The sequence below is a fragment of the Colossoma macropomum genome, unplaced genomic scaffold (assembly GCF_904425465.1).
Source record: "Colossoma macropomum unplaced genomic scaffold, Colossoma_macropomum, whole genome shotgun sequence".
Taxonomy (NCBI): Eukaryota; Metazoa; Chordata; class Actinopteri; order Characiformes; family Serrasalmidae; genus Colossoma; species Colossoma macropomum.
This window is the reverse complement of record NW_023494787.1, coordinates 40,227,420-40,241,109: the sequence shown is the minus strand read 5'-3', so window position 1 is coordinate 40,241,109 and position 13,690 is coordinate 40,227,420. Positions and strand designations below refer to the sequence as shown.

At 36.9% G+C, this 13,690-nt stretch overlaps 1 protein-coding gene across 1 annotated transcript; it reads left to right on the top strand.

Moving 5' to 3' along the window:
- The first annotated feature begins 852 nt into the window (after nucleotides 1-852).
- Nucleotides 853-9,516, top strand: LOC118806063 (C3a anaphylatoxin chemotactic receptor-like). The gene is made up of 3 exons (XM_036567360.1): nucleotides 853-1,255; nucleotides 7,079-7,631; nucleotides 7,789-9,516. Exons 2-3 carry the CDS (start codon nucleotides 7,080-7,082, stop codon nucleotides 8,293-8,295), a joined length of 1,059 nt encoding a protein of 352 aa, XP_036423253.1. The 5' UTR covers nucleotides 853-1,255; nucleotide 7,079; the 3' UTR covers nucleotides 8,296-9,516.
- Nucleotides 9,517-13,690: the final 4,174 nt, after the last annotated feature.

Genomic DNA, 13,690 nt, shown 5'->3' with positions numbered 1-13,690 from the left:
TTCATTTCCTGTTCTAAAATGCAGGGGTGTGGCTGAAATAAGGCTCTGTCTATGGACTGAACTCTTTGGATTTTGGGAGAGACATGAAAACATGGGACAGAATTTTTAAAATAAATTTTTATTCATAATAATTATTTTTACAGGTAGAAATGTAGGGGTTAGGGTTTGGAACAGCCACTTCCCAATACAAAGTACCCTATAAATTAGCTTGAGTATGTATTTAGCTTATAATTCCTTTAATGCCTTTGGTTTAAATAGATCAGATTGTAATCCTTGTCTGGTCTAAATACATTTTTTTTTTGTTTTAACTATAGTTAGTACGTCTGTATCACCCCTGCCCATGATTTTAGAAGAATCTGCTGCTGCACTTGCTGTAGTGAATGCATAACAGGAACATCCTACACAGAACCCATTGTCCTTAAATTGGTCAAGATACACGACCCTCACCACTGTGTTGACATATGAGCCTTCTATGCTTATGTTCTTATGGACACTACATGATAGATAGTCAAGTAAACATTTACCTCCCATCTTGGCCATTTCTGCAATTCTTTAATTTACCAGAAGTGGGCAGCAGCACAAAAAAAATGCTGACCATTAATGCAATGTTGCTAATGCAGCATTCCTACAACATTACTAAGTAGCACATTCATGTGGCTAGATATTTCAGTTAGTACATTTTTCGCAATCCTAGGATGTGTCATTTATACCAAGAGTGTCTAGCCATACATTCATTGCATATGATGTAATTCATGGCATGCAATGTAATCTGAAGTTAAATCTGAAGTTCAGACAAACAGATGAATGGATGGGAGAGGTGTACAGCTGAATGGGTACTAGTATGTGGTCAGATATTAGCTAGAAGGGAGGAATTAAGCAGAAATCTTTTTCCTAAAACCTTTTTTCACTCTACTGTTTTAGGAGCACAGAGCTGCACAGCTTACCAAAGTGTGTTTTTGTGTGAGCGTAAGTGTGCACGTGAGTGTGTGTCACTTCCCCTTCCCTTACTGTCTCTTTTCGGGCTGAAGACACTTCAGTCACCAGACTGATTAAGAGAGAGAGAGAGAGGAACAGTCAAAATAGAGGGCAGCTTCTAAAAAAGTGATAAAGCTGAAAAAAGTGATAGTGTTAAAGCGATAGAACTGGTTAGATAGGCATACAATACAATCAATAACATACAATTACACAAGTATACAGTGATGGTTTTCACTTAGATACAGACTGAGTGGAAAGATACTTCATCCTCTAAGTCCAGGTAAGCATGTTTTGTCAGTATTCTCAAGGATATAATCTGAATTGTCACTGTTTTGTCACTTTTTTAAGCTATTGCTTTCTCTCCTTAAACGTCTCTGGGGTTTCTGGGACAAAGTGTGGTTTGTGGCTGTCAGTATATCAGAGTGACGATGAAATCCCACTTGATGATGAACTGCTGGTTAAACAACACTGTTTGCTTTTAACAGACTCACTTCAGCTGGTTTACACGTTATATTCTCTTTATAACTTGATTCTGCCCTAATAGGCTGGACAGGCAGCAGAAAACTATAGCTGGCTTATAGGCTTATGCTACAGTACTAAAAGACAGACTTTAAGTTCAAGTTTTTAAATGAAAGATTACTTAAAAAGTACATGCAAAGTCCTGGCTGCTAACTTACTGCATAGTTGCAGCTGCTAAGCTATGAAGAACCAACTGGGTGAACCAGTTTGCTACAGCACCACCTTGAGGCCTGTGCTCCCAAAGACAGAAGGTTGCCAACTGTAGGTGAAGCAGCTAAACAATGAGCTTTCCCTGAATATTTGAGCATCGATTTTTCACTAATGGACAGCGTACCATCATAATAAGTTTATTTTCAAGGACCCTCCAGAATTTAGATTTTGTAACATTCAGGCTGTCCAAAAGGTTAATTAAGGGGTTCTGGAATCCTCAGGACCTCCTGTATCTCACACCTTGATCCCAACAATAAATATTTTTAATATTTTTTATTTATTCCCACTTTTCTATCATGCTAGGATGTTATAAGCATTCAATGTATTGTCTATTTACGCTTTGCCAGACATTCTGTCCATAAGTCACTCAAAGCATCATGTGTCGCAGCAATAAGGTGGATAGCCTATGCATAGTATTCAGATGATGCTCTGCCTCCATTTTTGGAAGGAAACTTCAAGTTCATTCAGCACAGCAGTGGCAGTTTATTATGAGATAATAAAGCCATAACCCATCCAGCAACAGCAGCAAAACACGTTTTTTTGGGAATACTCATTTTAAAACTAATATTTAAAATGTATTAACCAACTTATTTGAGTTTTTTTTCTGCTTTAATTTTATTTGATTTGTTGTCGTAGTGATAAATGAAAGTTGAAATCTAAACACCTCAGATTTCCTGCTGCTTTACTTCTGCTGCATCCACGCAACATTAGATCAACTAGTGAGATGCATTCAACACTCCAGCAGCTCCGGCAGTTGATAAGCTCTGCCGTGCCGCTCACTAAACTGCTTATTAAACTTCTCCAAGCAAATAGGTATTTCCTGATAAGGGATGTATTTATTGAAGTAAACTGGATGTATACAACTAGCACTTGCATTTAACCACTGCACTAGGTGGAACAGAAAACTTGAATGAGAAGCTGGCTAATAACTGTGTGAAGCCTATAATTATTACTTGAGAGCACATGAGAAAAAAACTTGAGAGATATTTATATGGATCCAGTCCCCAGATCTAATCTTCTCCTTGTAGCATTTTCTGCATTTAAAGTGTTTACCATCTTTTCATCTTTTTCATGCTATGCTTAGTATTTACTCACCTGCAGGATCATAGCAGCAGTAAAGGTGATAAATCGAGCTCTGTCAGAGTGCAGTCAGAGTTACAGCTTGCCTAAGATTGGCGGGGGGTGTGTGTTCTTAATAATGTAAACAATGTTAAAAAAATACTATGAATACTTGAATAAAGCTAGAATATCATTAAATTATGTATTAAATACATAATCGAACCATGACTAATATAATTTATGTATTATTAATTATATATACTTCTTTTCATCAATGACACAAACTGCTGCACGTTAGGCTTATAGCAGATGAGCTTCTGCAAAACAGTGGTAAAATCAGGAACAGAAATCGGAAAGAAAATGCCCCACTTTCCTGTACACAGAAGGGACAAAAACATTCCTAATCTGCTGCTTTTGTTTCTCTTTATTAATCTTTAACACTTATGTAGTCAGGAAAGCTGATGGTTGCCAGGCAACAGATAGTATGTTTATCTTATTTTGTGGAGTAGGTAGAGGTGACTAGTTTGGCAACCACTTTGTGTAGACCACATGTGTCAAGCTCCAGTCCTGGCAGGCCACAACACTGCAGATGTCAGTATGCTACCTCATTAAACACACCTGATTCAGCTCATCATCTAATAAGCAAGGCCTTCATGAACTGAATTCAGAGCATTAGATGAGGTTAAATGCTAATCTCCGCAGCACTTTGGCTGGAAGGTCCCCAGTTTGACATGCCTGGTGTAGACACTAGCCCATCTAAAAAATGACATGGCAAAGGAAACGAATGAACATTTTTGCTTCTTTTGCTTGTATTATTACAGATAAGTTTATGACGGTTCTATCTGCTAAATGAGGACTGATGCATGAATTAAGATCATTAACTCTAATCCATGTGATGATACAGTATGTAACATTCTTCTGGTAACAGAAGTATGTAAATGCACTCTTTGACAAACCAGGGGCGGTCTTTTAAAAGTCTATATAAGGCCGATCCTCAAGACTCAGTGTCAGAGCAAGATGGAAACTTGATAGGAAAGCCACAGAAAGGCCAACAATCACTCCTAAGGAGCTACCAAGTTCAGTGTCTCAGACTGGAGTGAAGGTGCACCAGTCAACAATATCAAGAGCTCTGCATACTACTGGCCTATATGGGAGGGTGGCTTAAAGAAAAAAATACTGAAGAAATACCACATTAAAGCGCATCTGGAGATTGGCAGAAAGCATCAGAGTGACCCAGCTAAAATGTAGGTTACATGAGACAAAAATTGAGGTTTTGGCCAAAATTTGAAATGCTACACGTAGCTCAAACCTAACACTGCCCATCCTCAAAAAACACCCTCCTAAAAGTGAAGTATGAGGGTGGCAGTATTATAATGTAGGGATGGTTTTCCTCAGCAGGGACCTGACATCTTGTTAAAATTGAAGGATGGATGGATGGTGCAAAATACAGGGAGATACTGCAAAGTCCAGATTTCGATCCAATTGGTTGAAAAAAAAAAATTGCAGTCCACAAGCTTTATCTGATCAACCTGAACAGCCTGAAGCAAATCAGCCAGGAAGAAGAACTCCCAAACAGTGTGCAAAGTTGGCGGACACCTATCCCAACAGACTTTAAGCTGTGATTGCAGCACAAGGTGGTTCTACCATTGCTCTAGTCCGAAGGGGTTGAATACTTATGCAAGCAGCATTTTTCAGTTTTAATTTTTCTAAGATTTGCTGACAAAAAACATTTAAAAAGGGCTGGAACAATCTTTTATAGTCTTTTATAATTAGCTGTTATTTGTGATTTTAGTGATTATTTTCAGTAATTTCAATGCCGCCTTACTTCACAGTCATGGTCGCAATTAACTATTGCATATTGTTTCATAATGACACTACTGCATATAGACACACTAGTATGAAAAAGGCAATTAAGCAGTATTCTACATCGTGGAGAGGAGGTCCTTCGTTTTGTGTGTGTTTAGAGGAAAACTCTATATATAATAAAGTTATACAAGTACAGCAGGAAAATGCAAAAAGAGAGAGAAAATCACACTTTAATTCCACAACTTTTTTTTTCAGTCAGAACAGAGTGCTGCACAGCCTCCGCCTAATGTTAGTATAGATAGTTCCAGTGTTGCCATTACTTTACCTCTATGTTACTTTGTACCAAATTATGTCACTATATTGGCAGATAATTTTGCTTGTATTAAGCATCATGTCCTAACATAAAGTTAAAAGGTCTAGAAATAAGTTTAATAATCTTATAATATTCTTAATGCAATCTCCACATGAGAAATAATAGATATATCAACTAGATTTAAGATGATTTCTGATGTGAAGATGTCATTTTCTGCACTGTGGATTGTTGTGCCACTCAGGAGCCCAGGGCCTCAACTAATTTAAAAATATACATCCAAGGGGTCCCGTTCCTGTCTTTTGCCCAGAGCCCGAGAAACACTATACCCAGCTCTTGCTAACAATCTAAAAGACAACCGTTAAAGTGAGGAACAAAAAAAATAAAAACTTCCTTGGCCCTGCACTGGATCTGAACCCCCATAAAACTTTATGCGTAAATTTTTTTGGTCTGAAGAAAAAAAATATTGTTTGTGTTAATGTTTTCACCAGGCACTGTGGTATTGTTGAGACAGCTGGGCTTTGACCAAAAAATCAAAGCAAAATGAATACTGGCATTTCTTTTTAACCTTTCTTTCTTTCTTTTTTTGATTTACTGTGTCAAAAATTTGCTTCATCGTGATGCAAAAAAAAACCACAATACATGTCATGCTATAAATCTTTACACTTCAACCTAGTGTTGACCCTTCCACTGTTTTTCATGCCTAGCTTGACTTAAACTAACACCATTAGTGTTAATTCAATAACATGCGCAGTATGTGCCATGCTGCCAAAAAAGCACCTGCCAGCTTTGTTCCACTTCTGTGTTTTGTAGGGTGAAAGAGTGAGACTTTTTTGTCCTTCTTTCTTTTCCAGACATATTTAGAAACAGACTCTGAGTAAGAGACTTGGAGCTTCTGAGGAAGTAGGCTCATTTGTGTCATGTGAAAGGAAAGAAAAACATGAAGTTGATCAAGGCAAAAATAATGGTTTGCTGGATGTGGCTCATGTTCCGACCTCAGTATATCTTAATGTTTGGTTTAAAACATTCACAGAGCTACCAGTTTATCAGGTACACTTATAGTTATAAATTATACCTACAGTTACACAGTTACACCTACAGTTATAAGAGATTTTATCAGGTGCACCTATCATATACAGTCATATGCAAATGTTTGAATACCCCAGTTTTGTTGATTTTCCAAGTGGAAATAAGTTAATGCATCCTTTACTAGGTAGAAACATAACTATGCCATTTTCAATTGTTAATTTTCATGCATAGTTTCTGTTATTGGGTGAGTTTAGCAAATTAGAAAAAAACAATTAAATGTAAAATATGCTATAACCTTTGCACAGGCCACAAATTCAGCAAATAAAGAGTAATTGTGTGTTAAAATGTAACTTATTGTCACTTAGAAAATCAACAAAATTTTATGTGACCAGGAGTGTCCAAACTTTTGCATATGACTGCAGCTGCACTTTTTAGGCTAGGGTTTTAACACTTAATGTCCACTGAATTGTAGGCATATAGTTAGAGACTGTAGCTCATCTTTTCCCATGTGTTCATCAATTTCTAGCCCTTCACCAGTGCTTAGTTTCTGGTCAGAGAAACATGTTTATCAGGTACAGTATTTTCAATGCCAGAGAGTTTAGATACAAGGTAGGTGTACCCAATAAACTGGCAACTAAGCATACCTTATCAAAACATCTGCTGACTGAACTTCAACAGGGACTATTTTTGAGGAACTGAGCACACAATTGTGGTTTTGCCTAATAAAATCACAAATCTGTCTTTTTTTGGCAAAGTTTCTTTTGACTGAGTTTCAGCTCATTATCATTTCAGTAGTATGTTCTACAAGTATGTATCCAAGGTTTGTTTGTCTTCTGAGTTCTTGATCCTATCAATGAACACAAGCTCACCACTTTAAGAAAACCAGCTCCACACTTTAGGCATTTCTACTGTGCTTAACAGAACCTTTAGTGCAATCTGGTTAGAATTGTTCTTCAGAATTTCTCCATACAAAGAGAAACCAAAGTGTTTTTCTCCTAAATGAGCATCATTTTGTTAAACATTTCAAGAAGTAACCTAAATAATTTTATCGAGGTTTAGCAATGGTTAAATAGTTAAAATGTCTAAATACTTTTGAGGCCATTGTAGTATGTAATCTACTCTTAAATGATAAATAACATCTCAACAGGTTTTTTTTATGTCTTTGAGCAGAATGACCTCCAACGGCACTGTCATGCTTGACCCCAATGCCAACATTGTTGGCAAAAATGACAAAACAACGATTGACATTGATGCTATTATGGACAATGTTACTATTGTCCTTTACACCATAACCGTCCTACTGGGCACCACTGGGAACGCTGTGGTCATCTGGATGGCTGGGTTCTCTCTCAAGCCTAATGTCACCAATGTGTGGCTGGTCAACCTGGCTGTGGCTGATCTGATTTTCTGCCTAACACGTGCCACCTCTTTGATTAAGAAGCTCTTCTATGATCACTGGCCTTTTGGAATCTTCCTCTGCAAGTTCAATGGGTTCTTCAAGTATGCAAACATGTTCTGCAGTGTTTTTCTACTAGCTGTTATCAGCATGGACCGGGCGCTTTGTGTGTGGCGGCCAGTGTTCACTAGGCAGCGGCGGACTCTACTTGCAGCTCGACTTATCAGCTTAGGAGTTTGGGTTGTGGCAGTGATCTTCAGTGCGCCATATTATGTGTACCGGCAAGTCTATCTTGGCAAGAACAACTTGAGCAAGTGCTCCTTGGAGGTAAGGTTTAAAATGTAGTCCTATAAAGTCCTTTACTCTTGTTTTGTTGAGTACAGTTGTTAAATATAGGGATAAAGTATTTCCAAATGACTGCACATTTTGTTGTTTCAGTGTAAATTTCACTACCTTGACCTACCCGTTTTGTTTAATTCCACAGGTCAAGGAGTCAACTGAAGGCGACAACACAGCTAAACTGGCCTTGTACAGCATTCGCTTCACCTGCGGCTTTCTGCTGCCCTTCTTGGTCATCCTTACGTGCTATGCCCTCGCTGGTTTAGGGATACGGCGAACGCATATTTCACGCAAATCACGACCCCTTCGAATTCTTGTTTCACTGGTCTGCGCCTTCTTCCTGTGCTGGGGGCCTTATCACTGCCTCCTTTTGGCAAAGATGGTGAACAGCAAAAGCCAAGTAGTAAAAGTGGGTCTACCCATAGCAAAGGGTGTGGCCTACTTCAACAGCTGTGTGAATCCACTCCTTTACTTCTGTATGGGTCTAGACATCAGGCAACGCTTTAGCCAAAGCTTGTCTGGGGTTTACCGCAGAGCTCTAGCTGAGGACTGGGATGGGCAGTCATCACAATCTCAGGAGCGTTCTGTAGATGAGAGTTCCAGTTCCATTGCAAAAGTCAAAGTGACAGGAATGGCTACAGCTGAAAAATGATATGGCTGAATTTGGATGTATCAGCCCTCTCTGACAGTAGTTGTTCCCCACTTTGGTGGTGAAGTACACCTGCCCGGCATTCTTTGGCGTTTTCCCTGCTCTAACACACCTGATTCAGCTTCCCTTAGCTGACATGGGTCACACAGAGCATGAAAACATTACCATATGCAGGGCAGATGCACTGCTTTATAAGATGACAGTAGTAACACTTTATAGTAAGTGTTTACTAACCAATATTAAGTAGTGCATTTGCTAACCTGAACAACACATGAGGTACAATGTTAATAATGGTTAGCTAATATAGTAAACAACTAAGTAAGCTAACTGCATAAGCTAATGTAGTTTTCACATTAGATGCTGACTAACATTAACTAATATACTTATTAACATTAAAAACACATGAGATATTATGTGAATAATGGTTAGGTTGGGTTTAATTTCATTCTGTTGTATTGACTCAGCTTATGGAGTGCTTTACAGATGCTCACATCTCTCACTTAGGAGCTTTAACATTTTATTTTAGACCAAGGTTTGAGGTTTGTACCGTGTAATTACTCAGCTTGATTGCTTTGGAACTTAACAAAATTTTACCCCAAATAATGATCTAGTACTTTTTACTGGATTTGATTGGTTATTACTTAAAACTTATAGGCGTGTAAAAGAAAGCATTACCAAGATACACCTTCAGATTTCAAGATTTCACCATCAGGCTGTTCCTCAATTCAGGACATTCACATCATGTAAAGGGTCTTCCTAGAAACTTTACACTATGTGGAAGTTCTCAATAGCTTGAAAAGGTCCCTTCCATGTCTCATTTTCAAAAACAGTTCTCTAATGAGCCTTCTATCGAAAGTTTCTTTGGGGAACCAAAAACATTTTTCTATGGCATCATACACATAACTCTTTCTGGCATCTTTATTTTTAAGAGTGGAGACATGTCTGCCTACACAGGAGCATTGTTTAGTTTTTAGTACAGATTAACCTTTCTGACTGAATAACCATACAGCTTTAATTATTAACTTCAATCATTTACTGTATCCACATTTAATGCAGCGTAAATAATAAACCAAAAATAAGCATTTGTGTCATTTGTTCATTTTTAGCATAATTAAACTCCCCTCCTCCAAACACATTCAAAGAACACTACACCAAAATGGATAGGAACAAATAAGCAGAACTTCCTTTTATTTTGTTTCTTCCTTTTGAGACTCTTTGCATGATACTTCCTTCTTATTCTGTCGTAATGTAATCTTTTAATAATCTCATTGCTTAAGGTCAAAATCTCAAGGCTCATAGGATGACCTTTAGATCTTCCTGGCCAGAGTTCAAACATGTGGTTGCCTTTTATCCAGGCTTATTCATGTGCTTCCATTAAAGCAGCCTTCAAAAGACCGGAGAGAATTTCAGCTCAGGTTTTGATATTGATCTTCAAACTGAAAGAACCTGAAACTGAAGTTGTTATTCTAGGAATTAATGGCTTCCAGTGCTCATTTAAGGTAAATAGAACTGAAACCCTGCTAGAAACATTATCATTCGTAAAGATATACTTCAGCCTAATCTCTATCCATCACATCTGCAGGTCGATTATCACAAGTAATCATTTTAACATGTTTTCCTGCGCTTTGAAAAGAGCAAAAAAATGCACTGACTTGAAACACACTGATAGAAGCCACTGGGCAGTAGCTGAATTCTGTCAGTAAGGTTTATGCAAATCACTTTTATATAAACTCTCATGAATTCTTCAGTCAAAGGATTTTTGTAAATTAAGCTGTAAATCTTTAGCTTTAAATTCAGAGGTAAGATGTGTTTTCCAGAAGGAAGAATTTGTGGTGATAGGTTGCCAGGATAGTGATGTAGGCGGAGTTTTCACAGGCCTCTGTAGGTCACTCATGCATACCAAAAACCCTTATGGAAAGTGAAAGTATCTGTCATATCAGATATTCACAAACAATCTCAAATCAGAAAAGCAGATTCATGATCATATTTTAGTGTTTAAAAAATCCAACTTAAAATATGCTAGTCTATATCGCTTTTTTGTCATTGTTAAAGACCACATAGAATTTGAAAAATATGTGTTCAAATGTTAATTTCAGTTAATCTAACACTTTCTGCCCCAATAATAGGAGCACATACAATATGTAAGTGCCATAGTTCTGCAATTTAAAAGGGAATTCCACCCATTTTTCAAATTTTCTGCATAAATGGTTAAGATGTTAACAAATTTAGAGTGGTTTTGATGTGACATGCACCATTCTAGAGAAACTTAAGTAGTCAGAATTGTTCAGCAATGCTGGTAAAAGGAATCAGATGCCTAAAGCATTTAATGGATCATAAAACTTCTTCACAGAAGGTTATTACATGAAATGCTTATGAATGCATTGCCTGATGTCTCAGACGTTGTTTTATGATGGTTTTAAGATAAACTTTTGGCTAAAACATATTTTTTTCTAATCCCATTTATGACGGAAAGGCACATGCAAAGTGTTGCAAGGCAAAATAGAACCTTAAGGAAACTTTTATTTTCCACATTTATCACAATTTCTGGTTCCTATCACCAGCACTATAAAGAAAGTCAGTGAGTTTCTCTACAATTATCTGTTTCACATCAAACTACTGTGAATGACCTTGTTTACTTCTCAATGATTGACTAATGCAGCATTTCTGAAAAATAGGTCAAATTCCCCTTTAAAACGACTTCACTTTTTTACAGTGTTGCTACGATTCTTGCAGACCTCCAACACTATGTGGTCAAACCTGACCCAGAAACAGCACTCCTAAATGAAGATGCTTTGTGAACACGTAAACTGTCTAACTAGCAACACAGCTGAACACTGAACTGGGTGTTCGTCAAGCAACAATGTATAACTCCTACCCCACCACATGTACATCGTATAAGATAAACAATGTAAGGTATAAGATGCTGCAATGTTTTCTTGGTTATACTTGAAGATACTGAACAACAACTGAAACACGGCCTGGGCAGTTTATTTCTGTAGGCCTGTTGCTCAACATTCACTTCTTGTTTTCCTTTAAGCAATACTCACTGTGAGTAGCTCATGCAAGGATTAACTGCACCAATAGATGGCACGCACAAAGAAATTAGTAATTGTCTTCATCCAGACTGATGTGGGAAGGAGGTACATCCATACGTTCAGAGAATTAATCAATTACATTTCCAAGCTATTAGTCAGGTAGGACCTAAACAAGAGTCCAGTCCCAAGAGAGTCAATATGCTGCAATACATATATTGCAAATTTAAAACATACAATGTGCCATAACTTTTGCACAGGCCGCATTTTATGTTGTATTTTTCCCAGAACGGTAAAGTGAGCAAAATAAGTAATTGTGCATTAAAATGTGCAAGTTTGTTCTTTGTAGAAGATATTTTGACTTATTCTCACTTAGAAAATCAACAAAACATGTCATATGACCAAGGGTGCACACACTTTCGCATGTAAATGTATATAATCTTTTTTGCTATTGTACGGAACCTTTTTTGCTAAGAGTATGTGAAGCCAATCTGTACTTCCTGAGAGTTCAGCTGGTACAACTATGGAAGAAAAATATATATATACATATATTTCCTCATATTAAAAAAATATATGCAATATATGTGATATTTTAAAATATAGATGCTAAATTTTTTTAATGTTGCCATTTTTGAATATTTAAGTATATGCCAGTATATGCACATATATGTCAATATAATGAAATATATGCACACATATAGATGAAGTATACAAAATGGTGTCAGTTTTTAATATTTACATATATGTCAAATATATATGTAAAAATTCTTTACTGTAAGTCAACTAAATAAGGCTACATGTTAGTTATATAGGCATTTCATGATAACAAAGATAAAACGCAATGAACATTTATAAGCACTTTTTTCAATGGCCGTCAATTGTGTTAAAGGCTTTTCTGTTAACTTAGACATCAAGTTGACAAAACACCTCTGCCACACGACACTTTTTGGAGTGAAACGACAACTGACTTTGTGGCATTGTGTCTGTTTCACAGCTTGTCTCCTGTTTCTAAAAGTTCACGTTTCACATGCTATTTTTAAAATACTATACTGGACATTTTAAAAATTTCTAACCCAAGTTAGAATTAAATATTGAGTCTGGGAAAAATGTATTTTATAGCACTACTACCAAGACAGAAAGGAAAGATGTGGCTCCATGTAGCAGGCATTTTGCCAGAATGATAAAAAAAGAGCAAAAAGCGATTGCACAAACTGCTCATACTTAAGAGGCAAATAAAATAAAATTACCATTAGGATTCATAACATCTTATGAACAGCAAAATGAAACTTTCTTTACTTATGGGTCAGAGAAAATATACATAACTCTGTCAATACAGTGTTACAGCTTTGTCATTGGGCGTCATGAAGATCTTATAAGCACAAATTTGATACCTTAAGGGCCAGAGAACAAATAATAGAGTATCAATATCAAAGTGTTCACAATGTAACTACAACACAGTAGATTTCATTTCAGTATTACCACAAAGGCTCAAAGCATTAAAGTAACCACCTTTGTTTAATACTATTTTGTGTTTGACATATCAAAAGTACACTGAGCTACAAGGTCAGCTGTCATAACGTGCTGTTATTTCACCCCAGAAAGTGTTATGACAGCCTAACTTTACCAGAAACCTGTGACTCTTGATATTGGTGTTATGTCAGCTTGTCACTGAAGTTGACAAAAGCAGCCTTTATGACAATTGCAGCTTATTGGAATCAGCCTTTATAAATGTTTATTTAGCTTTATGTCAGTTGTCATGTAGCCTTATGAACTTGTTACCAAAATATATTACAACCTTGACTCATTGGATATTTTTTAAACATATATGGAAGTATGTTTCCTTTGCATGTTTAGAGCACTAAGTCCCTATGCAGTAAGGTTTCAGTATTGTCATCTGTTTGGACTGAAATGGTAACTCCGTCTTAAATCCACCTTGGTTCACTTTCAAGCTGCTTCAGAAACAGCATAATTCAGAAACAGTGTACAAACTGTTGCACCTTGAGTAGGTTAAATCAGTGTATAAATAAAGAGTTTACACTGCCTGTCTACCTATATTTGACCAACTGGCTGCTTTGACTCAGTATGAGGTAGGTCACTACTATATAGGACTATTCTACTACATAGAATTATCTGAAATGGCCGTCTGAAGTTTCCACAAGAACACTTTTAGAATCTCTATGTGTAGGTTTGCATGTGAATCTACTTCGCTCACACTTGATTAAGAATAGGAAGTAGACAGAAAACCACCCCAGTGGGTCAGTAATATATTTAGGCTAGTGGACAAACCTACTTACTACTTCCTGTGCTTTTTCTGACTGTAGTAGGGCCTTTGGCTATCATTAACAGAAATACTTAATAAAGCTGTG

Bases quoted from the DNA above. Each gene is read 5' to 3' on its own strand.
- LOC118806063 (XM_036567360.1), top strand. From the start codon at position 7,080: ATGACCTCCAACGGCACTGTCATGCTTGACCCCAATGCCAACATTGTT. The intron at 7,632-7,788 runs GTAAGGTTTAAA...TTAATTCCACAG, and splicing joins TGAGCAAGTGCTCCTTGGAG to GTCAAGGAGTCAACTGAAGG.